General features: G+C 53.4%; 5 protein-coding genes across 7 annotated transcripts; 1 reads left to right on the forward strand and 4 right to left on the reverse strand.

The window, feature by feature from the left end:
• Window positions 1–385: 385 nt before the first annotated feature.
• Window positions 386–5,657, reverse strand: lypla2 (lysophospholipase 2). 3 transcript variants are annotated; one of them, XM_061824011.1, is made up of 10 exons: window positions 5,498–5,657; window positions 3,716–3,808; window positions 3,491–3,522; window positions 2,841–2,906; window positions 2,691–2,738; window positions 2,554–2,624; window positions 1,962–2,035; window positions 1,782–1,883; window positions 1,531–1,701; window positions 386–1,394 (listed from the first exon to the last, which is right to left on the reverse strand). In XM_061824011.1, the coding sequence occupies exons 2-10, from the start codon at window positions 3,791–3,793 to the stop codon at window positions 1,344–1,346; spliced, it is 693 nt and encodes a 230-aa protein (XP_061679995.1). In that variant the 5' UTR covers window positions 3,794–3,808; window positions 5,498–5,657; the 3' UTR covers window positions 386–1,343. The 3 variants fall into 3 exon arrangements, with proteins under 3 accessions (XP_061679995.1, XP_061679994.1, XP_061679996.1); XM_061824010.1 differs by lacking the exon at window positions 5,498–5,657 and adding an exon at window positions 5,342–5,449; XM_061824012.1 differs by lacking the exon at window positions 5,498–5,657 and adding an exon at window positions 5,180–5,231.
• Window positions 5,658–5,792: 135 nt separating this feature from the next.
• pithd1 (PITH (C-terminal proteasome-interacting domain of thioredoxin-like) domain containing 1) lies at window positions 5,793–8,054 on the reverse strand. The gene is made up of 6 exons (XM_061824009.1): window positions 7,705–8,054; window positions 7,138–7,181; window positions 6,980–7,057; window positions 6,741–6,845; window positions 6,565–6,673; window positions 5,793–6,141 (listed from the first exon to the last, which is right to left on the reverse strand). The coding sequence occupies exons 1-6, from the start codon at window positions 8,050–8,052 to the stop codon at window positions 6,040–6,042; spliced, it is 786 nt and encodes a 261-aa protein (XP_061679993.1). The 5' UTR covers window positions 8,053–8,054; the 3' UTR covers window positions 5,793–6,039.
• Window positions 8,055–8,791: 737 nt separating this feature from the next.
• eloa (elongin A) lies at window positions 8,792–15,178 on the reverse strand. Its single transcript, XM_061823474.1, has 12 exons — window positions 14,972–15,178; window positions 13,659–13,715; window positions 13,466–13,578; window positions 12,139–12,641; window positions 11,642–11,973; window positions 11,356–11,467; window positions 11,148–11,300; window positions 10,856–10,953; window positions 10,540–10,720; window positions 10,326–10,455; window positions 9,651–9,796; window positions 8,792–9,575 (listed from the first exon to the last, which is right to left on the reverse strand). The coding sequence occupies exons 1-12, from the start codon at window positions 15,041–15,043 to the stop codon at window positions 9,514–9,516; spliced, it is 1,959 nt and encodes a 652-aa protein (XP_061679458.1). The 5' UTR covers window positions 15,044–15,178; the 3' UTR covers window positions 8,792–9,513.
• Window positions 15,179–15,282: 104 nt separating this feature from the next.
• On the forward strand, window positions 15,283–20,955 carry klhl43 (kelch-like family member 43). Its single transcript, XM_061823447.1, has 7 exons — window positions 15,283–16,109; window positions 17,105–17,534; window positions 17,607–17,755; window positions 18,087–18,433; window positions 18,687–18,986; window positions 19,059–19,234; window positions 19,315–20,955. Exons 2-7 carry the CDS (start codon window positions 17,245–17,247, stop codon window positions 20,078–20,080), a joined length of 2,028 nt encoding a protein of 675 aa, XP_061679431.1. The 5' UTR covers window positions 15,283–16,109; window positions 17,105–17,244; the 3' UTR covers window positions 20,081–20,955.
• Window positions 20,956–21,477: 522 nt separating this feature from the next.
• Window positions 21,478–23,435, reverse strand: rpl11 (ribosomal protein L11). Its single transcript, XM_061824035.1, has 6 exons — window positions 23,283–23,435; window positions 22,481–22,631; window positions 22,037–22,143; window positions 21,810–21,941; window positions 21,632–21,742; window positions 21,478–21,560 (listed from the first exon to the last, which is right to left on the reverse strand). Exons 1-6 carry the CDS (start codon window positions 23,400–23,402, stop codon window positions 21,531–21,533), a joined length of 651 nt encoding a protein of 216 aa, XP_061680019.1. The 5' UTR covers window positions 23,403–23,435; the 3' UTR covers window positions 21,478–21,530.
• Window positions 23,436–24,378: the final 943 nt, after the last annotated feature.

Consider the following 24,378-nt stretch of genomic DNA (forward strand, 5'->3'; position numbering starts at 1 on the left):
CAAAAAAAAAAAAAAACTTATTATAATAACCGACAATAAAATACATCGTGTTAAAGAGGCAGAAGTTGTACTACTTCAAAAACGTGTGCTGTTGTGACCCTGGTGTAGTTTAACGAGGACCGTACTTCTAGGAAATAAGGATTCAATGACTCAAATTAAATGTGTTGCTTACAAAAGCTCAAGTTGTACCGTTTCAAACTCAAATTATGTCTCCCGTGGGTTCATAGCTCAATTGGGCCCTCCTGCATGGTGCACGCTTGCACGGATTCTCTCCCAAGTCCTCCGGCCTCCTCACGTATTTTCAATTGAATTTCGCGAGTGTGACGAGCGCCGCAAAGCGGACCCCGCCTCGTCCCCAAGACGCCACATTCACTCTTAGCAGTCGTGTTTTTCCACATGATTTATTCCGCGCACAGGTGCTCAGGAAACAAACCCAGACCCGCGAATGCTCATCATTATAGAAACGGAACACAAAAAGGATGAGATGACGACAGTGGCAAAACACGTACAAAAAAATGTTCGCTTTCACAAAGGCATACGAGAAAACTTCAACCCAGGAGAAAACACGTCAGGCGTTGGAAAAATTCAAAAAATAGAAAGTCAAGCAGCAGTCGGGGAGGACGAAAAGCAACCGTTAGGTAACGACTGACGCCACTTTTGAGACATTCAGCGATAACAATCAAAAGAGATGTCTTTCCTTCTTTTCCAAACGAGTGCCAACAACAACAACAAACAGGAGTAAAAAAAAGAAAAGAAAAACAAAAACAGGACACCCGACAGACAGATTTAGTTTACGCACGTGACTGCTCGGATCAGAATTTTGTTGTCCGTTTTTTTTTTTTTTTTTTGAGTTTGATCAGTGGGTGAGCTCGCAGGAAGGAGCAATAAGAAGCATTTTCCACTTGTGTTTCCCAGCGACAAACAAAAACCCATAAGCACAAAAACAAAGTACAAAATAACACCAGTGGAATGGTATAATGGGGGGATGATAATAATAATAATAATAATGTGGATCGGCGAGTGGCAGCAACACGGAAGGGAAAAGTGTTGCGACAGGACACCGAGTTGATTAAAATGACAAAGATAACCAACAGGAATGTTCTGTGTGGGGCCGCCAATGCAAGGAGGAACATTTACGAAGGTTTGCTTTCTTTTAAACAAAATAATAGTAATCATAATAATCCAATTTGTGTGCGTGCGTGTGGAAGGAAGGAAGGAAGGGCGCTTAATGGCTGTTTCCTGTTTGGGGAATGAAAAATTAGGGTTGGGGGGGGGGGGGGCACGGTCAGTGTCACAAGTGGGGGCGAGAGGGGTCGTCACAGTCGGGATGAGGTCGGGTCAGCTCAGATCCGAGGCAAGTGCTTCTCGATGAACTCCTTTACTAAGAGCATCTCCTGCAAACACACACGCGCGACAAATGGGGCGTAGATCACTTCCATCCTTATTTGTGAAACAAAACGCACTTATTTTCCTCAAACCTTTGACCAGTCGCGTAAAAATGTCCGAAATACGACGATCGCAGGAATGCACCTGAGTACAGGACGAATGAGGGACCCCCGGGTAGGTCTTGAAGGTGATCATCTGCGGGTCGACGATGTATTTGAGCTTCTCCGCCGTCATGGCGCCGAACTGCACGGGGATCATCTCGTCCTTCTCGCCGTGGCACTGCAGGATGGGCAGGTTCTTGTTGCCGCCGGACGCCTGCCGGGCCAAAACACGCCACGCGTCAGTGCGCCCGCCGACAACGCCATTCGAGCGTCGTACAAAAATAAAAGCAGCACCAGAGGGAAACTCTTGTGGAGCGGCAGCCAGCAGCTGAGGGCCACCACGCCGGCGAGCTGGTGCTGGCAGGTCAAGGCGGTGTACAAGGACAAGGCCCCGCCCTGAAGGAGCGAGCGGACTTCAGTGCCGGCGGCGTCGAGCGTGGACCCCCCCCCACCCCACCGTGTCGCTGCTCCTACCTGAGAGAAGCCGCCCAGCATGATGCGGTTGGGCGGGATGCCGTTTTGGGCCTCGTGCTCGATGATGGCCTTGACTGCGGCAAAAACACAAGAGCACACCCGGACGGCTGCATTTGGACCACGTGGACAAGAAGACAAACAACTTCACGCCCGCCCGTTTAGTTTTTTCTTTTTCATTTGCGTTTGTAAAATACTTGTTTGTGCATTACCCACTGCTCAAACTATCTTGTCGATATCATCAATACTCTCCATGACCGAGAACGTGGAACAAATGTCCTTTTCTTACACGCGGATGATGAAATGCGCGTGAATCAGCAAAGACGGACGGTTACTTTGGGATCTCCCGAAAAGGAGGTTTTGGGGGGGGTGCGAGGATTCCGTCCGTCGGCGGCGACACGGATTCATGAAGTGCTTGGAAAAATACTTTTCAGAGGGAAATTCCTGCCTAAGTGTTAGCTTAGCTCTAAGCTAACATCATCAAAATTCACTTGGTTTTTTTTTTTTTGAAAGCATGAAATATTTCATCCGAGTTTTTCTTTTTGAATGAAATTTTCAAAAACAAGCGCAAAGTAATAACCGGAACAGGGCTCACTGTTGTCGGCCGCCTTTTTGATCCCGTATTCGTCCTCGGGGGTTTCGGGGCTGAGGCCCATGAGGTCGAACCTGCGCACAAACGCAAATCGATCAGGCCGACGAGATTGCGGTTGCCCCGGAAACAACGCGACTTACCAGGCGGGCATCGTGACGTTCATGTTGAGGGTGACGGGGATCTTGGGCCTGCGGGGGAGAAGGGGTTGAAAATACACGCGTGGCTTCGGCTCGACTCGACTCGACTCGCTTGGACAGAACCGAGTTGACTCGTGCTCTGCGGACACTCACGCGTGGGGGCAGATGAACTTGACGTGAGGCAGCCGGATCCCCGTCAAGGTGTTGGCCCACCCGTGCCTGAAGACCAGGGAGAAGGTTCAACCACTCAAGATTTTTTTTGACTCCGGGACTGCAGGCCTCAACTTTTTCTGCGCCACTGAGCGGTTTTCACGTGAAGACAGAATTCAGCCGACCCGCTCAGAAACCTCCAAAAACAAAATGCTGAAAGTCGCACAAGCCCAGCGCATTTTTCCCCGCCGGAACTGACGGGGTAGCCAGACTCCAGAAAACAAAAAACCAACAGTAAGCATTTCTCTGGCACACCGTCTCTCTTTCGCTCGTTATTGAAGGGTAGACTTAGCAAGTGAGCGTGCTCCCGCTTTCAATATCGGTCAAATATCTCTTCTACACGCCGGTCGCATCCCAGGGAGAGATTGTCAGGAGGTTCCTGAATCAACTTCTCCCAATGACACTCGATGGGACTCAGCGTCAACGCCGAGAACAACTCGCGCGCCCGCTCGCAGAAATGAGGACAAAAGACGCGTCTTTGGTTTAAGCGAGGCCAGTCGTCTCGGAGTCGAGAACCGGTTGGACGTCACCAAAGCAAAGACGTACGCCGCCAAACGTCCGTTGCTTCATTTTGAGGCGGAACGGACACTTACCCCGAGTCTCCCAAGCCGTGAAGGAAAATCACCTGTGAGGATGAGGAAAGATGCCGTTAAAAAGCAGCAGCAGCCGTCAGGAGTCCAAATTCTTCCGATGTCCACTTGCGGTGGGAGGGAAGCAAACCGAATACGGAGACGGCAACTCGGCGTTCCGGAGGGGGGGAAAAAAAAAAAAAAAAAAGCTCACTGGCAGCGCAGGCGAGTAGCTTTTTGTCAACTCACCGCCGCGGTCTCCTTCTCGTTCCCGGACACCGTCACGGCCTCGGCGAGCAGCGGCACAGACATGTTGTTGCCACACATACACCGTGAGAACGTCTGGCAAAAAAACAAAAGACAGGACGCACGCTTGAAATGACAGCGAGGGCAAAGGCTCAATTCGCACATTTAAGTCAAGTGCCGCCTGGCCTGGCGTGGGAACCGAATCAATCAATCATTTCGTGAAATGATCAATTCAGATTTTCCCAAGCCAACTTTCTTGTATTTGGGATGCAATATTGTCTCTCGAGTGCTTCAGGAAATGTGAAACGTGGACCAAAATGGCCAGTCTGGTTTGAGTGGGCTCAACCCAACTCTTCAATCTACGTAAACGCACCCACTGACTCGGAAGCCGTGGCCCCGAGGCGAAGACAGGAAGCATCGCGACGTGATATTGGGCAGAAAAGTCGTAAAAGCCGCTCCTCGACGCCCTTTGACTTAGCGAATGCACGCCCGCTTTGGCACGAGGCGACGCCACGGGTCAAAGTGCAACCCTCGCGCCGGATAACGCCAGACCTCAAAAGCGCCGATTCCAACGCCGTCCCGGTTCGAGCGGCCGCGTCGCCCGCCTGCCGGGCAGCTGCGATTTATTTTCCCCGCAAATAAGTCGAAAGCGGCGCTTCGCAAACTGCAGAAGAAAAAAAAAAAAAAAAAAGTCGAGGTACAAACCAAACTGCTTTTGGTGAAAACAGATTAAAAGGCGCAGAATCCAAAACTATGCTTGTTTGGAGTCTGAGTGGCTAAAGCCCAAACGTGCTCATTAAAAACGTATTAATATTAAGTGATTCGAATTAAAGGCCTGCTGGGTGGAGCAGTGCGATGCTGCAACTGCAGTTGTAAACGTACTGAAAACTGCGCCAGTGCCAAAAGTTTCAAAGCATGCCGCACAAGTAGCTGCTGGAAGAGGAACCACGCGAGTTCATTTGGGGGGGGGGGGGGACGGTCAGCACCATTTACAACTGTTGAGGCGTCCGATTATTATTATTATTTTTATTTTTTTCGGGGGCGGAGTTCTTTTACAAACCACCACGAGTGTGCCATCTCCCTGACTTCAATTACGTGAACATCTAACACACACTTGAATAGAATTGAAAGAGGCTCAAGCTAGCTAGCAACTTTTACACACAATAAAGTCGACACGTATAGAAATAAGAACCTTCTCTCATTGGACGCAGGCTTTTCAACCACAATGTCCACAAAATGAAAAATATGATATTATTAAAGTTGGGTTTGGGATTCCTCAAAAGAATACACCGAGGATATAGATCTATAATTAGTGTATGTTCTCATGCCAGATTCAGCTAAACTCCCCGGTGGGTGCACTGCTTGAAAACAAAGTCAAGAACACAAACGGGAGAAAATCCGAGCAGGTTTAACAACCGAAATGGCCACACAGACGAAATAGCTTCGTGTATGTCGATTGTCGTGTACCGCGACGCCAAGGCAAGATCGTCGTTGGGCGGATGGCCGCCTGCCAACCGAAGGATGATCGAATGGAAGGGCCCCCCCCCCCTACAAAACTGAAACCGCAGCTCGACGGCCGACAACGTCCACAAACAAGATGAGGTCGAACGAACGAAGGAGGAAGGTGACCGGCAAATGTGGCGACGAGAGCGGAGGACAAATGGCGGATTCTTCAGTCATCCCTCGCGATGCCCGCCAATAAAACTCTCGAGATTCAATGCCACCCGTTCATTGTTCGAATGTGCTAACACGAGAAGGAGGAGGAGGAGGAGAAGCGTCGGCTACCGGCGTCTGCGTCCGTGTCGTCCGCGGCGAGCTCCCGCGTCACAAAATGGCCCCCCGCACGCAGAGGAAGGAACTTGGGCCCGAGGAGCTCCGACGAAAGACGCAAAAGACGCACAGGCGCCGAGGACGAGGGCTCGCCGGCAGCTGACACAAATTCGTTCCGCTCGATGCCGTCGAGTTCGCCAGCGCCGAGCGGAACTTCCGGTTCCGGTGGACGTCCGGGGGCGGGGCCTCACGCAAATGTGACGCGCTGAAAAGTTTGCCGCCATCAGCACACAAAGGTTAACGACGCGTGTGCGGCAGATCGTTTATTGATATACATTTCCAACTTTTGCGTTCATGATTTGATAGCAGTCTTGACATTAGCGTCTGGCGCCCCGTCGGCAGCGGCGTGCGCCTCACCGGGCCCAACTTGCTCCGAGACGCACGGGCAACGCCGGTACCAAGCGCCTCCGGCGGCACCGTTGACGTGGGCCAGGGAAGAGCACGCCGGGGAGGGGGGCAAAGGTCAGACTCGGGCGCTCCTCCCGGACAGCGGAGCCTCAGGCAACGAAGTTGGTCGGAGGGACGACGCTCTCCGCTTTGTGATCGGCGGGGTTGGCGGACGCCTCGTAGTTGCAGATGGTCACTTGGTGTCTGCGAGCCTGCGAAAAGATGGCGACAATCGTCAGCCGCGGCAACTGCGCCCCCGTCACAAATATTACATTTGCCCGTCGTTGCGTCAAAGGCGCCTCGGGAATCGCGAATGGCGCTTGAAGGAGGCTGCACGCTAGCTTGATCCAAGACCGAACTGCCCGCGGGGGGTAAAATGTCAGTGCGGGTGCTTTGTTTCTATGGCGCCAGTCAAAAGGGAGTTCTGGGGGGCCGTGATCGACGGAATTGACAGCACTGAGGACTAAAGGGTTAAAGGGTATCATCTACGCTAATTAGCGCAAAGCTAGCTTTTTTTTTTTTTTTAAACCTCCTTTGCTAGTACCAGATAGAAGCTTTTTTTTGAAGAAGAAGAATTGTTGACGCAATACAGCGCTGGTATCTCAAGTCCAAAACGACAGCCGCGACCGACTGACCTCGGAGTATTCGCCTCGCAGTCCGATGTAGTAGACGCGCGTGGTCTCGCCGCCAAAGTTCTTGGAGATGTGGATGGAGAGGTGGCAGACGTTGGAGAAACGGGCGATCCTGCGCGTCAAAAGAGTCAAAAACGGTCGGTCGGTCGGCGCCGCGTCGGGCCAACGGAGGAACCCACTTGGTCGGGTACTCCAGCTGAGCGTCGGGGTCTCTGTTGAGCCGGAAAGCTTGTTCCGGTTCTCGGCCCGTGTCGTCAAAGGACATCTGAGGGATGTTCTTGTACCTGGGAGGGGGGGAAAGTCTCCATTAGGTCAAAAAGGAGAAAGAAAAAAAAAAACCCAAACACAATAAAATATTCTCCAGATGAATTTGGACCATTCTGCAACGCGGACGCGGACGTGGACGCGGGCCACTCACAATCGGATCTCGGCCGGGTGCGAGTCGTCGTCCTCCCCGGAGACGATGACGCCTTTCAGCTTGACGCTGCCTGTGAAGCTGACGGCCAGCGCGGGTCAAAAAAGCCAAAACGAAAGCCAAGGCGGCGGGCCCCAACTCGAGCATCGTGGGGAACTTACGGGATATTGAAGAGCAGCTCTTCGTCAGCATCACTCTCCACAAACTAAACGCGGGTTTAAAAAAAAAAAAAAAAAAAGGGTCAATTCCGGCTGCAGAACCCCACAGTTACTTTAATCAATGATTTCATCTATTGATTACGTTTATTATTTCCATCCCTTTGGTTTCCACAAACTACATTTTTGGTTCGATCTGTATCGTGTCAGAATTGTTGCCAAACAATCAAATATAATCAGGCTGCTGGGGGCGGGGCGAAATAATATTTTAGCCTCACATGACCAGACACAGCCAATCACAATGGTCGCTATTCGAAGGAGAACGCGATATGACAGCTTTTGCGGCTATTCCCCCCCCCCCCCACGAACGTAGCTAAAAATGGACCCACGGAAAGGTCCAATGCAACTGGAGCTCCCCAGTTCGACAATTGCTCTCAGCAACTTGACGGAGTCGTGACCCGAGCTTCGTCCGGATGCGCGTACTTGGTTCCCGCCCACCCTTGTTGGCGACGAGCTAAAATGGCAAAAAAATGAATAAAAATAAAAAATCTCTCGAAGGCTCTCTGGGTGGACCTTGTCGCGATCGTGCCGCTCGTCCCACGGCTTGAACACCAGCCTGCCGTCGCCCTCCCGGCTCTCGTTCAGGCACTGCAGCTTGTCGGCGTCGATGCGCCGGTACAGTCCGTACTCGACGCCCCGCTCGGCGGGCTCGTGGGCGCCCCCGCAGCCGCACCCGCGGCCGTGACGGTGATGGTCGGACATGGCGGCGGCAGACGCGGAGGAACTCGGCCGGGGGGGGGGGGGGGAGAAGAGACGGCTCCGAGTTTCGCTTTGGTGCGAAACACGCCGACTTCCAAACGACGCGAGGTTCCGATTAACTTCCGGGTCGTTGCCTTCTTCGTGCTTGACGTCTGTGGGCATCCAGCGAAATGGCGGATGTGCGCCACCGTCCGTTCCGGAGTGTGGTTGACTCTCTTCATCTCGCCACTCGTCCTCATAGAGTCAGCCCACTGGTTGACGGTTTCAAAATAAATGTCGGGTTCATTTTACTCGGAGGCGGGATCGATCGGTCTTTGGAATTCGACAAGATGTTTCGGGAAGCCGAGGTCGGCTGTTGAGGGTGTCCCCCGCCTCCAGTACTGCGCAGCCCTTGTGAGGATGAGCAACAAACTAGCGTGGATCGAGAATGCACGGCGAGTGAAACAAAACCATGTGAACGCACATTGTTGCCTCAAAAATTGGAGGCAAAAATTTAAAAAGCCATTTTTTTTATCCGTCAATTTCTAGTTTACATTTAGAATTTTAATAGATTTCTAACCAAAACGTACATACACAACAGATTTAAAAAAAATCTAAACTTTAAAATGTAATTTTTGTAAGGATGGCATTTAGAGGAGCCCCATGTATTATTAAAAAAAAAAAAAACACAGTGAATCACTGTGACAAGAATGCTTCCATTAGTCGACAGAAAAATTAAGTTAAAAAAAAAAAAAAGAGACTGAATTCTAATGTCAATAAGTCTGCTGTTGTGATCGCCCTCCGGTCACTGATAGGGGATGTCATCCATTTACAACACCTCAGACTAAAACATGCACAAAGAGTTTGGGCAAAAAAAAAAAAAAAAAAGTCAAATTTAATTTAAAAAAAAAAAAAAAAAAAAGACCATATAACATTTATTAAAATCTAACCAAAATACAGGTTTCCAACTCATTCCTTTTTGCGCGCCAAAGATGAGCAGCGGCGTCCGGTCTTTGTGTTAGTCACGTCATAAATACATTTTCTAAAATCAAGCTCGCGGTTGGTCGAGAGTGAAGCGGCGCAAGAGGGGATCGGTCGGTCATCGGTCCCGCGTCGCCGGTGCCCTTCCCTCCTGACAAAGTCTCTTACCGTGGAGCGCTCACCTGATTTCAAGCACGCAAGCCTCACGTTGAGACCCAAAGTCAATTCAGCTGGACTGATAAAAATTTTAAAAACATCTTCTTAGTGTTGACAGAGCTCCACGTATGATACGGCACTCATCAATTGGCGGCTTTGACATGATTCCTATCAAGATCTGCGACGTCAGGGTGAGCAAATGGAGCGCACCTTAGCCTCTTCTAAGCATACAATTTCTAGAGAGGGTGCGCTCCAATTATTCTTGCGCCGGGTGGAGGTTTGTGCAATTGATTCCTAAAAAATGGTTTCCTCACTCACTTACACAAGTGTCATTTGAATATCTTTTTGGGGCCCCCCGCCCACTTCTAGAGCCCAAAAGAAAATCAAAAGCTTTTCCCACCGATCGCTCAGAGTCCGGTTCAGTTCAGTTCGGTTCAGTTCAGTTCAGTCGGAAATGCGTTTCCAGGACGCCCGCCGCCTCTGGTCAAAGGCTTCCACCCAAAGCATTTATCGGCGGGAGAATCTGTTCTTGAAGGCTTTGATGGTTTTGGCCATCATGGGGGCGATTTCTGGGGTTCAGAAAAGGGGCATCCACAAGTTGGAGAAGAGGCCGACTCGCCAAGCAATATTTGACGCAAACTTACTCTTGACTTGGGGCTTGTCTCGCCACGCGTGTCCTCCCGCGACGGCCGCCGAGGACCGCGACGACCCGGGCGAGGGGTCGAGCGGCGACGACGACAGCGACGGGTGGCCGGACTCGCCCGAGTAGTCGACGGTGGCCGGTCTTATTCTGGAAGAGGAGGGAGTCGAGTGAAGCCCTTATTTTACTGCTGAGTTTTCAGAAATGGTTTGAAACTTTTTCTTGTTGTTTGCAGTCGGAAGTGGAATTGGCGCATGTTCGGTGTAGTACCACTTTGGGGCACAACACGCGGGGCGGCACCGAGCTTGAGCGGAAGACACACAGCGTCATTGGGAGGGAGAAGAAGAGGCGAGGGAGGTCCTACGCTAAACTCCGCCACAAACTTCCTTTTCAGCATTGCAGCCGAGTGTGTTCAACTTTGACAATTATCACAACAGCTACGCTCATTTCCATCGGCATTTTGCATGATACGTCGCCATCGAGCGTTGTACGCAATTGTATTTGTCGCTTTCTAGAAGTCAAAAATAGCTGCGTTTGTTTTTTTTTTTTTTTTTTTTCTTCTATCTTGGTCAGATTATATGAAATGTGTGACAATTTGTATACTAACAAAACGACATGGTATAAAAGCAAAAAAAAAATCCACAAAGATTTTGGGGTTATTTTTGTATGCGTTTCTGACTTGACGGGCGTGGCGGCGGCGGCGGCGGCGGCCGACGAGCCGTTGGTGGTCCCAAACTTTTCTTGGCGGCGGCGGACGTCTCGAGGCGGTTTGGCCACCGAGTTGACGAAGGCCATCTTGACTTGGCGCTCTGCCGGACAAAAGGAGACCGCGTTCAAGCCCGGGACACGAGGACGACGCGCTCATTCGGCCCATTTTTCCCGCCCGCCTTTACCTTTGGGTTTGTTGGCGTGCGCCATGCTGATGTTCTGCGTGAGCCTGCGCAGGCGCGCCTCCCGCTCGTCGTGCAGCCGCAGGTACATCTCCCGCCAGGACTCGTACTCCTGCGGCGTCTCGCGCTTGAAGTCGCGCTGACAGTGGCGCATCCACAGCTCGTCAGAGTCTTCCGTGAACCACTGAGCAAAGACGCAAAGGGTCACGACGCGGCCCGACGTCCGTGTCATTCGAGACGAGAAACGCGTGAGCCGTTGACGCTTTTCATTTGAAATTGCGTTTACAGCGAAGGAGTGAATTATCTGCGAGCGTGTGACCTGGTTGCTCTGCTCGATGCGGTAGAGCTGCTCCGGCGTGCAGCGCTCCAGGACGGGCTCCAGGATCTCGAAGGGGACGCCCCCCACCTCGTCGATGGCTGCAACGGGCACGCCGGGAAAGGCAAAAGCTCTCTCAATCAATTGCATCGTGACCGGCGTGAAAAGCGCAGCGCTTGAAAAGGGCAGATGATATTTAGCTATTCCAGGAGTTCACTTTCAAAAGCGCCGAGCGCTTTTTGTCCGCACGGAGCCGCCGAAAGGAACCGGGTCGAGCCGACGGCCGCAAACTTACAGTCGATGTTGTTCTGCAGCACGCGGATGCACTGCTCGTACAGGGTCATCATCCGCGGCAGGTAGGCGGTCTTGGACCCCGAGTAGACCACCATCTTGGAGTTGAAGCGCTTGCCCGTGAAGCCGGCGTCGTCTTCGTCGCTGAAGACGGGACCTGCCGCGCAAAGCCGGTCAGGGAGCGGCGCTCGGCGGGCGGCTTCGCTCGTTACCTTTCCGCCTCTGCGGCGACAGCGGCGTGACGTCGATGGAGGGCAGCGGGCGGTAATCGGGCTGGATGGCCGGCAGCCGCATTTCGGGAAGGGACGCGACGGCCTCGGTCGCCTGCCGGGAAACGGCTTCCGTGAGCGACGTGCTTATTTATGTAGCTAATGGCAACATAATTGTCCAGGACCAGGACAACAAAACATTGGCAACCGGAACACATCGGCCACAAAACCCAACTGGACTTTTGGGGGTTTTGCCAGAGAAACCTTTGGAGCACTGGGGCTCCCTTACCCTCTTGCGTCTTTCCGGCGCCGCCGCAGCCGACCCCGAGCGAGAACTCTTTGCGCTCTGAGCACCGTTGGCTTTGGAGGACGCGTCGGTCCGAGCGGCGCGACGGGAAGTCGTCGTCGTCGTCGTCGTCGGGGTGGTGGTGGTGGCGGACGGGCGAGAAGGGCGACTGCACGAGGACGAGGGTGCCGCCGCGTTCTTCTTCTTCTTCTTCTTGACGGAAGACGTGGGCGCGTCGTACGTCAGGAAGGACTCGAAGGACATGGTGGGCGTCTCAAAATCCTCCTCGCGGTCCTCCTCGCTACCGGGCCAGTCCTTCTGCTCTTGCGGTCGCCCTGGCAACGGAAGCTCAAAATGAGTTGGATTGCGAAAACGAGGAAAACTATTTGTTCCGTGAATTCCCCCCCCCCCCCCGAGGAAACAAGCCCGAAGGGGTTTGGTCAGAATCGTCTTGTCCGCCGACGCCCGCATTGCGTCACGTGACCCGATTCAAGTCTCACCTTCCTCTTCTTTCCTGGCCTCCTCCCGCTTGCTCCCGTCCGACTTCCTGTCGCGCTTGGCGGACTTCGCGGCGGGGCCGCGCTCTCTGTCGGCGCTCCGCTTCTTGCCGTCGGCGCGGCTGGAGGGCGGGAGGTCGGCGTGACGGCGGCGGTTCTTGTCGGCTCTGTCGAGCTTCCCGTGTTTGGAGTCTTTGCGGGGAACCGCCGGCAGACGGGGAGGAGGAGGGCTGGGCTCGGGCTCGGGCTCGGGGCTGTCGAACCTGTCCGACCGCGGGGGGCTGTACCGCCGGTGCAGGGGCGGCGAGGGGGAGCCGTCGGTCCGATAGCCTCGCTCCTCTTCTTCCTCCTCCCCCCTTTCTTCTTCTTCTTCTTCTTCGTCGTCTTGGCCGTACGAAGGCTCCTCTTCCTCAGGGGACGGTTGGCGCCGGCGTCGACGGACGGCCGCCTCGGCGCCTCGAGAATGCGACCGCGGTGCCTCTTTGACGAGACTGTTGCCGCTTCGACTGTCGATGAGCAAAAAAAAAAAAAAAAAAAAACAGGGATGGAAATGACCGTGTCGGTTTTGTGACTTTTGCCATTCAGATCCGATCCAAGAGTTCATATGTCGCGCCGCCAACGCGGTTGTGGACAGCGAACACCTTCAAACACCGAGCACGCAGCCGGACCTTCGACTAGCTGCCATTTGCGCTGAGCGACCGTTCGACCACGGGCGATATTGTCCCGTACGCTGCGCGAGGAAAGGCGCACTTTTCCGACGGCGCCCGTTCCGCCGTCCCCTCCCTTTTCTAGCGTGAGCGTTCCGGCTGCTACGAGGCCAAACGCGCGTTCTCACGCCCGCGACAGAGACTGCAACGTGTCCAGCGCCCCGCGAAAGTTGAACCTCACACCGCACGTTTTGATCGGTCCCCGCGCCGACGTGCCCTCACCGACCGGTCGGGGCGTTTCCTACCACGGACTGCCGAAGGTGGAGACATTACGTCCGAGTCGCTGGCGAAGACTCATCGGACCCCAGCGGACTATTTCACGTGCACCTTGGCGGTTTGAAGTCGGCCTAAACGCGCCACCTACAACAGCTGCCCTGGTCCTCATGTCACAATTGTGGAATGATTTTTGTTTTGATTTGATCCAGGTCACCGTCAGTCGTGAAATCCATTCAAGTGACCGGATCGCCCCCACTTGCATGGTTCCTGGCCAACGCTTCGTACCGTTGGCCTTTCGCACGGTACGCGCACGGCCGGGGTCAGAGGTCGTTCCAGGGAAATCGGCGCAACTCGACAGAAGACCCAAGTGAAACGGAAAGGACAAGGTGTAAACGTAAGTAGCGTACTTGTCGGCGGACTGCGGGACGAGCTTCTTCCACTTGGCCACCAGGTTTCTGGCCACCTCGGCGGCTACTTCATGTTTGCGAAAAGAGTTCACAGTTTTTCCCACTCCGGTTTCCTGGCAAAACACACAAAACATTGCTTGAAATCCAAAGCGGGTCAAACACACGAGACGGCCGCCCGACCGGTCAAGCTCACCACCAGGATTTCGACGGTCATCGGAACCTCGTCCAGTCTTTTAAGCGTCTTGAGGAGCTAAAGGAAAACAAAGAACAACAATTTTGGCGTGTGCAGAGTCTCAAGCTGCTTTCCAAATGCGTAATTAACCCCCCACAGCTGCTATCAAACAAGACGTCTTTGCGATTTCACTTCACCTTCTTTCCGTATTATATATAGTAGATTGCGACAAAGGAAGAACTTGTTGTTGGGCTGCTGGGGAACATGTCTGCTGTGTTGTGGCAGCACAAACATTTCTACATTCACAAAGGCTAAACAGTACCCAAATAGTTGTATTGTTGTTAGCTTAGAGTGAGGTTGGCTACACACACACACACACACAAACGCTACAGGCCCGGTTGTAGTTGGTTGTTTTTTTTGTTTTGTTTTGTTTTTTTTGCTGGAGAATAGCGAGAATGTCGTTGTTTTTTTGTTTTTTTTGTTTGTTTGTTTTTTTTTTAAATGTCACCGTAGCCGCTAGCTTGCTCAGCTAGCGGCTACGGTGGCCTACAATGGGCCACGAATGACTCGACATTGAATTGAGTGCATTGCACGCAATAAATGGCGTAAATAAAGTGCGTGTGTTTACGTAACAGTCGTGAGAGTCACTTTGGGCTTTTCCACATTTGAATGGGCAAAGTGGGAAAAACAATTTTAGATGTCGCGACGTCTCTCGTGATGCGTCCAAATACCGTCGGACGTTTGACAACTTTAGTGGCCAGCGTGTTGACATCTCGTATTTGGAGAAATTGGTGTAAAACTCCTAAAAGATATACATGTAAGACAAAATGACTCATGCCGTTACAGTCATACACTGACTGTGTGTCATTGTGCGTCATACGGAATAGATGTGAACAAAATATTACACAGTTGGTAAAACGGTTGTATTGGGTAACAAAAGAGGGAATTACTTCCTTTCTATTCGTTACTTGAAACTTTTCCTCCACTGGATCGGATTGTACGTGTGCGCGTCACGAAAACATGTAAACACGACTGAGTAGCCCCGAACTGAAGTTGAATGAATGGAAGGACGTGATAGATGGAAACCTACATCATCATCATCATCATCATCGAGCGTTATGAAATGGTCGCTTATGTAGTGTAATGGCAGCAGGAGAAAGGCGCACGGGACGAGGTTTGGCGATCGAGCCCAGTGGCACTAGACGTCAGTGAACGCATCGTTCCGGACCTGCCGAGGCCTACGTACGTTCGGCGTTCTGGTGCCGGACGGCCTCGCGACGACGGGGGGAAAGGCCGCCGTTAAACACTTGGTCCGACATCGACACGTTTGTTACCTTTCGGGGCTCCGGGCTCTCCATGAGCCGGGACTGGAGTCTGTCCACTGTTTCCAGCAGCTCCTCCGCCATGTTAACTGCTGGCAAATGCTGGCCCCGGAAGCGACTTCATCTCGACGCCAGCGAGGAGGGAAGGTTTCCGCTCAGGAGGCGGAAGTCGGTCGGTCGCCGAAGCTTGTTTGCGTCAGGCTTTATTTTTATTTTTATTTTTATTTTGGGTGGTGTATCTATTTATTCGATTTAAAGATGATTCACCATAGCATTAAATCATACTAAAATTTTAGGACAACATAAAAATAAATGTTTTCCATATATATGTCTATATGTTGGTTCTGTTTGTTTGTGCCTTCAACTTTCACGAGTTTTGTCCAGTTTTTTTTATTTTTTATTCGTTCTCCCGGTCAGGCTGCTCCTCGTGTGATGTTGTTCCGAAGAATGGCTCCATCTTTTTCTCTCTTACTTTTTAATCTCAACGATGTACACTTTTAGTCTGACCTTCAGTAAGCGGTGACAACTCGTACTCAACTCAACTTGGACTACTTCCTCTCTTTGCATTTGGATTTTGTGATGATTGAGGTTTTCCTTACCGGGAACATGTTTGGACTCTTGGGGGCAGGAGAGGGACGTCAGACCCAATTTTTATTTGGAGCTGAAGAGGCCAAACTGGAGCTCATGAGAATTTGCTGACGTCACTCAAGCCTGAAGGGCCCCGGTGTCTGTTCGAATCTCAAGCGTGGGGGGGTCACGTAGCGATGGCGGGACGTTAGACCCTGAAGAACACCAATACATGGATTCTTTCTTTTGTACTTTCTTCAAGGACGATATCAGATCGTCCTTTATATCCAAAGTTTGAACCGAAAACATTTGAGAGGCAGCGGACCGGCGGAAGGCCGCCCGCTCGGGGGTTATTTCTGGCACAGTGGATGCCTCGGGTGCCTCTATTTGGACATGAGCTCAAGGAGGCAGTCCTGGGGGGGGGCCTGTAATTTTCGTCCTCGCGATACGGACCGAGCCACAGCGACAAACAGGACCCGGGCGGAGGGAGGGGGGGGGGAGCGCTGAGGAAAACGGCAAGCGCGTCAACAAAGCGGCAGGACGGAAAAAAGGCCGAAGACTCTCAAGCGGGAAGGAGAGGAAGGTACAAACTGACGAAAAATTTGCGGTTTCAATCGAAAGGTCAAAGTAGGCCATTTCCCAAGAATTTGGGTTATTTGTGTGCGTGTGTGTGTGTGTGTGTGTGTGTGGTGCAGCTGTAGAGCGTCGGCCTCGCGGTTCTGAGGTCCGGGGTTCGATTCCCCCCCGTGCATCTTCTTCCCCTTTTCTCCGCCGCACGATTTCACTCAGGTTGACCTTCGGTGAGGAATGTTCCGGTCCTGGAGTCGGGATACAAACTTCCGACATTGGCGAGTCCGCTTCGTTCCGGGAAAGGCGCTTTTGGGCCACGGCACGGACACGAACAGCGAAGATGAAAAGTCACATTTGAAATTTAAAAAGCGAGAAACAGAAGAGAATAGATTGGATCCCATTTTTATGCAAATGGGGGGGAAAAAGTTATATAATCTTGTGCTAATGAGAAAAAAGAATCATCCATCCATTTTCTTTGCCGCTCATCCTCACAAGGGTCACGGTGAGCGCTGTAGCCTATCCCGGCTGTCCACGAGCACGAGGCGGGGTACGCCCTCAACTAGTTGCCGGCCAATCGCAGGCCACGTGGAGACAAACAGCCGCACTCACAATCACACCGACGGGGGCAACGCAGAGTGTCCGGGTGGTCCGGGACGGATATTTCCGCAAGTTTTGGGGATTTGGGGGGGGGGGGGGGGGACACGGCGGGGTCGGGATCGAACCCGGAACCTCAGAACTGTGAGGCCAATGCCTTCCGGCATGATAGAAGCAATTTTTAAGAAAAAGTCTTGAGATAAATTCAGAATCCTAAAAAAACTACATTAAAATTTCTGCCAAAGAAATCAGATGTATAAAACGGGGACTTATTTTGGAGATAACAAATACCAGAATATATTTGGGGAGATTTCCAAGAGAGAAAAAAAAAAAAATCAGCTGGCAGAATTATAAACGCAAATGGCAAACTTTAGCTTACATATTCAGAGTTACGCTTTAGTTTTGTCATTTCAGCCCATAGAATCCACGTCCAAAGTTCTACAAGGCCAGCGGTCCAGGGTGCCAAATTACCGAGGAAACTCTCGTTTGTCATCGAGTTCCTGAGAAAGAAAGCAGGTGAGCCGGGAGCGGTCGCAGCCAAGCCCAAAAGCCAGATGGCCCCCAAGAAGAAGACGGCACGCCCCAAAAAAGCCAGCGGGGACGCCCCGGCCGAGGCCCGGCCGCCCGCCCTCAAGGTGCGGCGCGGCGGCGACGGCACGGTGACGGCGGTGGTGGTGGAGAGCCCCGCCCGGAAGATCGAGCAGATGGCGGCGCTGGACCTGCCCCCGCCCGGCGGCCTGGAGCTCAGGCCCGGACAGCGCGGCCTGGGCCTGGGAAGCGAGCTGACGCGCCCGCTGCACGGCAACGCCACGCTGGAGGAGCTCAGCAAGATGCGGCAGGAGAAGTACGCCGCACGTTTGCTTCCGCCGGTCCGGGGGGGGGGGGGGCCTCGTTGACGCTGACCGTTCCCCGTCAGGTTCCTGACCGACCTGGAGCTGGGCTGCGAGACCAAGTCCTTCGACGTCCACAAGCTGGTGATCTCGTCCGTCAGTCAGTACTTCCGGGAGCTCCTGGCTAAAGACCCCGACGTGAAGCGTCTGGAGCTGCCCTCGCTCTCGCCGCTCGGTAAGGCCGAGCGAGCGAGTGGAAAAATGTCGGCGTTTCGTCCGCTTCGTGGCGTTCGACAAAGTCGTCATTTGGCAAAAACATTTTCAAGGACTTTGATTCTTTGTTTCGAAAACTTGAAAAGGTCACCGTGAGACCAAAAAAAAAAAAAACAAATCCAACTGTCGGCGTCGGCGTCGCCTTCCGGGCACGCACGGGAAGTCGTAGTTCTCCTAAAATGGCGTTTGAACGTCTGTAAAATGAGCCACTTTTGACAAATACCGTCGGGACTCGGCAAAAGTAGCTCGGACGAGAGTCGGGATTTGCCCTGTTGTTCTTTTTGTGGAATCAGGGCTGGCCAACGTGATCACCTTCGCCTACCTGGGCCGCGTGCACATGTCGCTGTACACGGCGGGCTGCACCCTGTCGGCGGCGGCGGCGCTGCGGATTCCGCAGCTGCTGAGGATGTGCGGCGATTTCCTGCTGGCGGAGCTCAACGCGCACACGTGCGTGTACGTGTGGAACGTCGCCAGCGCCTACGGCCTGCCGGACGTGTGCCGCGCCGCCCGCCGATTCGTGCTGGACAACTTTGCGCAGTTCGCCGACACGCCGCAGTTCGCGCAGCTGTCGGCGGAGCAGATGTGCGCCTTCCTGGCCGACGACTCGCTGGGGCTGCCCAGCGAGCTCGCCGCTTTCCAGGTGCGTTTTCTTCAAAAGTCGTTCCCCCCCCCGATCTATTTACGTCCCGGCGGAGCAGCTGCCGCGTAGCGGGCCACACCCGTGCGCCCGCTCGCGTGGTATTATTAACGCCGCCGGGGAGGACACGTTGCATTCTCTATATTTCAATACGTCCGTATCGGGGGGGGGGGGGGGTCCAAAATGTGTTTTTTTTTTTTTTTTGGGTCCCGAAAAGGTTTCGCCGATGACCCGATTTCGCCTTTCCCCACCCCAGCTGGCCACGAAGTGGCTGGACTCGGAAGCGTCGCGTCAGGCTCACGCCGCCGCGCTGCTGTCTCACGTTCGCCTGGAGACCATCCCGCCGGGTGAGCTGGTGAGCCGGGTGCAGACGGTGCCCCGCATGATGCAGGACCCGCAGTGCCACCGCCTGCTGGTGGACGCCATGAACTACCACCTGCTGCCCCACCGGCAGAACGCGCTGCAGTCGGAGCGAACCAGGGTCCGGGGCAGCCGCCTCGCCCTGATCGCCGTCGGAGGGCGGCCGTCGCTCACCGAACGCGCCCTCAGCCGCGAGGTCGCTTCCCGGTCGTGGAAACGTCGCCGTTGGCCGAACCCGCCCTGACCTTTAACCTCGCTCCGTACGCAGGTCCTGTGGCGGGAGCCCCGCGAGGGAGGCGCGGCCTGGCGCCACCTGACCCAGCTGCCGGCCAAGAGCTTCAACCAGTGCGTGGCGGTCATGGACGGCTTCCTGTACGTGGCCGGCGGCGAGGACCAGAACGACGCCCGCAACCAGGCCAAGCACGCCGTCGCCACGCTCAGCAGGTCGAGCCAAACGTTCCGCTTCGGTTTTGGTTTTTCTGTGGACGGATCCCGTCGCGCCAACACTTGGGCCTCGTGCGCAGGTACGACCCCCGCTTCAACGCCTGGATCCACCTGGCCAACATGCGCCAACGGCGCACGCACTTCTCGCTGGCGGCCAGCGGGGGGCGCCTGTTCGCCACGGGCGGCCGGAACGCCGAGGGCCTGCTGGCCACCGCCGAGAGCTACCTGCCCTCGGCCGACGCCTGGCAGCCGCGCGCCCCCATGGAGGTGGCGCGCTGCTGCCACTCCAGCGCCACGCTGCCGTCGGGCCGCGTCCTGGTGACCGGCGGCTACGTCAACTGCGCCTACTCGCGCTCCGTGGCCTGCTACGACGCCGAGGGCGACGCCTGGACCCAGAAGCCCCCCATGGAGACGCCCCGCGGCTGGCACTGCTCCGCCGCGCTGGGCGGCAAGGTGTACGTGGCGGGCGGCAGCCAACTGGGGCCCGGCGGGGAGCGCGTGGACGTCCTGGCCGTGGAGGTGTTCTCGCCCGAGGGCGAGGGGGCGTGGAGCCGCGTCGCCCCGCTGCCCCTGGGGGTGAGCACGGCGGGCCTGTCGCCGCTGGGAACCGACCGGCTGTGGCTGCTCGGGGGCTGGAACGAGGCCGAGAAGCGCTACGAAGCCGCCGTCCAGACCTACGACCCGGCGACCGACGCCTGGGGCCGAGCGGAGGACCTTCCCGAGCCCACGGTGGGGGTGTCGTGTTGCGCGCTGGCTCTGCCGCCGCGTCACGCGCCGCGCCGCCAGCAGCGCCGCAACGAGACCGGGAAGGACCGCGGTTTGCCGCCGGAAGGCGTCGCGGCGTAGGGCCGACATCTGCGCAGGAGTCGCCCGCCGCCTTCAAAAGTCCTCAGTGCAATTTCGGCCAAGTTACTAAGAAATTCAATTGCATTTTTCCAAAGACGGCCGCTAGGCGGGAGGCCGGCCGGGACCGGAGCAGGCGAGCGAAGGCGCCGTCGGACCACCTTCGGCGCCGAACCCCCGGGCCTTGCGCTCGGCTCTCCGCCCCGGACGCCCATTAAAGCCGATTCTGATTCTCCGTCACTTTCTTCCCAAATTGGCTGATTAAACTTTCTTGAAATGTGTTTTCAAACAAAAACAGCAGTGAAAGTCCAAACTGTGAATATCTCTGAAAAAAAAAAAAAAAAAAAAATTTAAAATCCTCAATTGGGGTCCCCTCGACATAATGGGCATGCCCCACCCCACCCCCACCCAAAAAAAAAAAAAAAAAAGATCCATTAGGAAGTCAAATTTGGGTATTCGAATGTTTCACGAGACCAAGTTTCTCAAATGTGATTTTTTTGTAAGTGATGAAGAAAAAAAAAAATAATCTGTATGATTTGTGGGCCCAGGCATGTTATGGAGGACAGAAAATGTTCCAAATTGCATTTTGGGGAGCAAAACTGCCGAAAGCGAAGAGAGGATGGCAAGGACGGAACGAGAAGAAGAGTCTGGAATGGAGTCGGTCGGCCAGCCGATAATTTTGTTCTGGTCCGAGCGCTTGAAGGAAAGCTACGTGAGCCAGTTTGGACGTTGCGGTTAGGGTCAGGAAAAAGGTCACGTAGTATTTTTGGTGGTGGGAGTGGGGCAGAATGAATTTATGCCCAAAGGGGAAAAAAAAAAAAATACAAAATAATGTGTATGTCTGCAAGATTCACAACATGTTAAGAGCTTTTTTTTTTTTTTTTTTTTTTGGGGGGGGGGGGTCCAATTGCTCTCTCTTGTATCCAAAGAATTGTCATGTTTTTGGAGTTCCACTGAATAAAAGGCAAACTAATTGAACCTAAAGCTGACTTTTTTTCTTTTTTGTTTGGCATGCCGGGAAACGATGGGGTGGGGGGCGGGGGTACACGTTCGTTCACGCCGATTCTCTCCCGCAAACGTTGGGCACGTGGACGAAGCCCATCCGCCACGGGGTCTTTCGGCGCCGCCCGAGAGGTGACCTCTTCATTTGATCGACTTTTAATCTTTCTCGCCTGGCATTTTGTGGGCAACAAAGCCTTTCCAATCAGATGCGGAGCCTCAAAATCAGTTTGAAGGTAACAAACGCAGCAACCCCCCACCCCCCCCTTTTTTTTTTTTTTAAATTTTAGACTGGCTCATGTATACCAATAACCGACCCACGCTGCCTTGATTTGCAAAGAATATAAAATGTGAGCAAACTTGGCCACACGAAAAGTATGCAAAAGGGAAAATGAAGGATATTTTCAATTTTTTTTTTTAATTACTTTCTTACAAAGATGCGAACGGTGGTCTTTTACTTGCCGGGGAGGATGATGCCATCGTACTGCAACAAAAGACAAGCGGGCCGAGCATTAAAGTGCGTTCTTCAACTCGTGTGCGCGCGCTCGTGCTGACCTTCTGCTGGAACCAGCGCATGGACTCCTCTTTGCGGATGCGGTGGCGGAACCCGATGCGGCCGCGTTTACGCTTCTTGTCGGCGATGCTGAAGCCGGGTCGGCCCAAGACCTGGAAGCCACATTTTGGTCAGACCCCCAGTCGGGGGGGTCTAATTTGAGGAGGAGCGCCGACGTACCACGTAGAAGTCGAGCCCGTAGATGCCGATGCTGGGGTCGTACTTGATCCCCAGGTCGATGTGCTCCTGGATGCCGAAACCGAAGTTTCCCGTATCGGAGAAGTTGTTCTTTCTCAGCTCGTACTCGCGCACCTGCGCCACGGTATCGCGTTCAAATTAAAAGCTTCCGCAGAAGAAGAAAGACTGAAGCTGTGGCTTGAAAGATTTCCTGGCACACACAAACGCACCTTGAGTCCCTTTTCCAGGATCTCCTCAGCTTTGGCGCCGCGGACGGTGCAGTGGACGGCGATCTTCTCGTTTCTGCGGATGCCGAACGATCGCACGGTGTACCGAGCTGAGACCAGCAGCACCCCAACAAAAGAAAGACAAAATCAATCGCACGCCGCATTCAAGATGCCGATTTCATCTCCCCCGTGAGCCTTTTTCACCAAATCGTTCCAAACTCGAACCGCAAAAGGAGTCATTTTGCCGATAAAGTCACAGCAGCTTTTTGTTGAAATGTTGGACAAATGGAGTCGGAGTCCGCATAATTCCATTTTCGTGCAGTTCAGTGAACATAATCGCAGGACGAGCAAGACACAATAAGCGGCGCGGCTCTCTAACCCGCAACAGACCAAAGCCGCCACCGGTGCCGGTAGATTTTTTTTTTTTTTTTCCTGAGCCGTGCTCACCCTTCGAGAAAACGGGCGTCTGTCCCGTGAGCTGCTCCAGAACTTTGGCGGCTCGGGTCAGCCTGTCGCCGCTCTCGCCCACGCAAATGTTCAAGCACAGCTTGCGGATGCGCAGCTCCCTCATGGGGTTCTCCTTCTTCTCGGCCTGGTCCTGAGAAACGACAGCGGACAATTTTCAGCAAAACGACACTTTCCAACGACGCACCGGTGCAACGTGACCGTTTCAGACTACCCATCAAGCTTTGATGACAGACAAAGCAAGGAAACACCACTTCACTAGATGACAAAAGTTAACACAGGTAAAACTGTCAGCCTGCTGCCACTCGGTAAACAAACTAATGGGCAAAACGTAACTTGCGGACATCGCATTAGATGCAATTTGCCTCATGCCGAACGTGCCGGCGGGCTCGCAGGAGAACATGTCCGTACATATCCCCGGCGGCCTCGTCACCGGGAGGCAAGAGAAGCCGACCGACGGTGTCGTCAAACGACCCAAACCGACACATTGGTCGTAGTTCAGCCTTGCTGAGGGTCGCGAATCAAACGCAAACGCAAACGCTTCTTCTTGTTGTTCACACGTAAGGAAAGAGCGCACCGACTGCATTTTCCGGCGGATAGCATATTAGCTTTAGCCTCGGTCTATATTTCCGGGGGACTAATGGGCCGGATCGGCGGAATGGGGCTTGAGATATTTGGACGATGATGGTGTCAAAGTATCCGCGGTTGAGACGGCCGCCCCAGCGCGTCCGCAGCGCCGATGAGGGCGGATTTCCACAGCGTAAGGCGCTGACGCGCAACTCACCGCCATGTTGGATCGCTGGAAGAGAGCGTTGCACTTCCGGTGAGGAGGTTTTATATCCGTGTGCGACCCTGACAGCGGTCCGACACAACACGGTCGCTTCAAACCGAGGTTCTGCTGCATTCAAAAACAAAACAAAACAAACAATCGAAAAAAAATGTCCTCCAGTTTGAAGCACGCACAAATCACGTATGCATTTTTTTTTTTCCGGAGCGCCTGACGGGTGGCAATCGCGCCGGAGATCCCCTCGCCGGTGGTGGGAGAAAAGGCCGGCCGCACCCTGAACTGGTCGCCCGGGCAACGGCCGCATCCAAACCATCGACTACTTCTTGGGAAGGTTTCAGGTGCCATTTTGTCATGTAATGTTGGGGTCCCCCGCTTGGAGGTGAGACGTGACGAATCCGCCGATCGAGCAGACAAACTGAATTGGGGACTTGAGTTAGTTTTGTACTCAAGTCGTTTCATCGCCGTCCTTGGTTATTATCTTCGTTTATGTTGAGAAAAATGTAACAACATTGAATCTCCTAACATGTCACGTGCCCCAGCCTGACGCATGGTGACGCGTGGTGCAGTTTCTTACACGGGTTCGCTTTTATTTTGGATGCGCAGCCATTTTGGCACTGCAAATGACAACAAAACATGATATAAAAAAGATGTATATTGAGCCTAATATCCGAACTGCATCCTTTCTGGAGTTTACCCCGGCCAAGGAGAACCCGAAGTGCCTGCCAGTGGCTCGCACGAATGAATTTCAGAGAACAAGAAAACTCATACAACAAATATGAAGTTCGAGTTGCCTTCAATACTGTCTGCGCAGACGTATTCATAAAAAAATAAAACGGACACTTAGGAGGCACCCTTCCTTTTTTTTTTTTTTTTTTTTTGCGACTTGCTTTCAGGCAAATGATATAGAAAACCGTGATTGTTTTTGTTTTTATTTCTATTTCTATTCACAAGAAAAGCGGGTGGAGATGAGTCGAATTTGTACTGAAGTTGAGAGATTAGTTGCCGAGTTGGGACCGGAGTTCTTCAGGGAGTTCTTCATCCGCTTCCAAGGGATCCAACGAGGACGCTTCGGGTTCGGCTCTTGTCGGGTTAG

Source organism: Syngnathoides biaculeatus, chromosome 1 (assembly GCF_019802595.1).
Source record: "Syngnathoides biaculeatus isolate LvHL_M chromosome 1, ASM1980259v1, whole genome shotgun sequence".
NCBI lineage: Eukaryota > Metazoa > Chordata > Actinopteri > Syngnathiformes > Syngnathidae > Syngnathoides > Syngnathoides biaculeatus.

What these genes read in the sequence shown, in the direction of transcription:
- klhl43 (XM_061823447.1), top strand. Translation starts at nt 17,245, where the DNA reads ATGGCCCCCAAGAAGAAGACGGCACGCCCCAAAAAAGCCAGCGGGGAC. An exon ending in AGCAAGATGCGGCAGGAGAA is followed by an intron (nt 17,535 to 17,606) that starts GTACGCCGCACG and finishes GTTCCCCGTCAG; the next exon opens with GTTCCTGACCGACCTGGAGC. An exon ending in AACGCGCCCTCAGCCGCGAG is followed by an intron (nt 18,987 to 19,058) that starts GTCGCTTCCCGG and finishes CTCCGTACGCAG; the next exon opens with GTCCTGTGGCGGGAGCCCCG.
- pithd1 (XM_061824009.1), bottom strand. Translation starts at nt 8,052, where the DNA reads ATGCCCACAGACGTCAAGCACGAAGAAGGCAACGACCCGGAAGTTAAT. An exon ending in AGCGGCACGATCGCGACAAG is followed by an intron (nt 7,182 to 7,704) that starts GTCCACCCAGAG and finishes ACCCGCGTTTAG; the next exon opens with TTTGTGGAGAGTGATGCTGA. An exon ending in CACCCGGCCGAGATCCGATT is followed by an intron (nt 6,846 to 6,979) that starts GTGAGTGGCCCG and finishes CCCCCCTCCCAG; the next exon opens with GTACAAGAACATCCCTCAGA.
- lypla2 (XM_061824010.1), bottom strand. Translation starts at nt 5,392, where the DNA reads ATGACTGAAGAATCCGCCATTTGTCCTCCGCTCTCGTCGCCACATTTG. An exon ending in TCTCGTCGCCACATTTGCCG is followed by an intron (nt 3,809 to 5,341) that starts GTCACCTTCCTC and finishes TTTTTTTGCCAG; the next exon opens with ACGTTCTCACGGTGTATGTG. An exon ending in TCCACAAGAGTTTCCCTCTG is followed by an intron (nt 1,702 to 1,781) that starts GTGCTGCTTTTA and finishes TTGGCCCGGCAG; the next exon opens with GCGTCCGGCGGCAACAAGAA.
- eloa (XM_061823474.1), bottom strand. Translation starts at nt 15,043, where the DNA reads ATGGCGGAGGAGCTGCTGGAAACAGTGGACAGACTCCAGTCCCGGCTC. An exon ending in CGCCGGAAAGACGCAAGAGG is followed by an intron (nt 11,468 to 11,641) that starts GTAAGGGAGCCC and finishes GTTTCCCGGCAG; the next exon opens with GCGACCGAGGCCGTCGCGTC. An exon ending in GCCGCCGCCACGCCCGTCAA is followed by an intron (nt 9,797 to 10,325) that starts GTCAGAAACGCA and finishes CTCCTCTTCCAG; the next exon opens with AATAAGACCGGCCACCGTCG.
- rpl11 (XM_061824035.1), bottom strand. Translation starts at nt 23,402, where the DNA reads ATGCAGCAGAACCTCGGTTTGAAGCGACCGTGTTGTGTCGGACCGCTG. An exon ending in ACGGGCTCGACTTCTACGTG is followed by an intron (nt 21,743 to 21,809) that starts GTACGTCGGCGC and finishes TGTGGCTTCCAG; the next exon opens with GTCTTGGGCCGACCCGGCTT. An exon ending in TGCGCTGGTTCCAGCAGAAG is followed by an intron (nt 21,561 to 21,631) that starts GTCAGCACGAGC and finishes CTTTTGTTGCAG; the next exon opens with TACGATGGCATCATCCTCCC.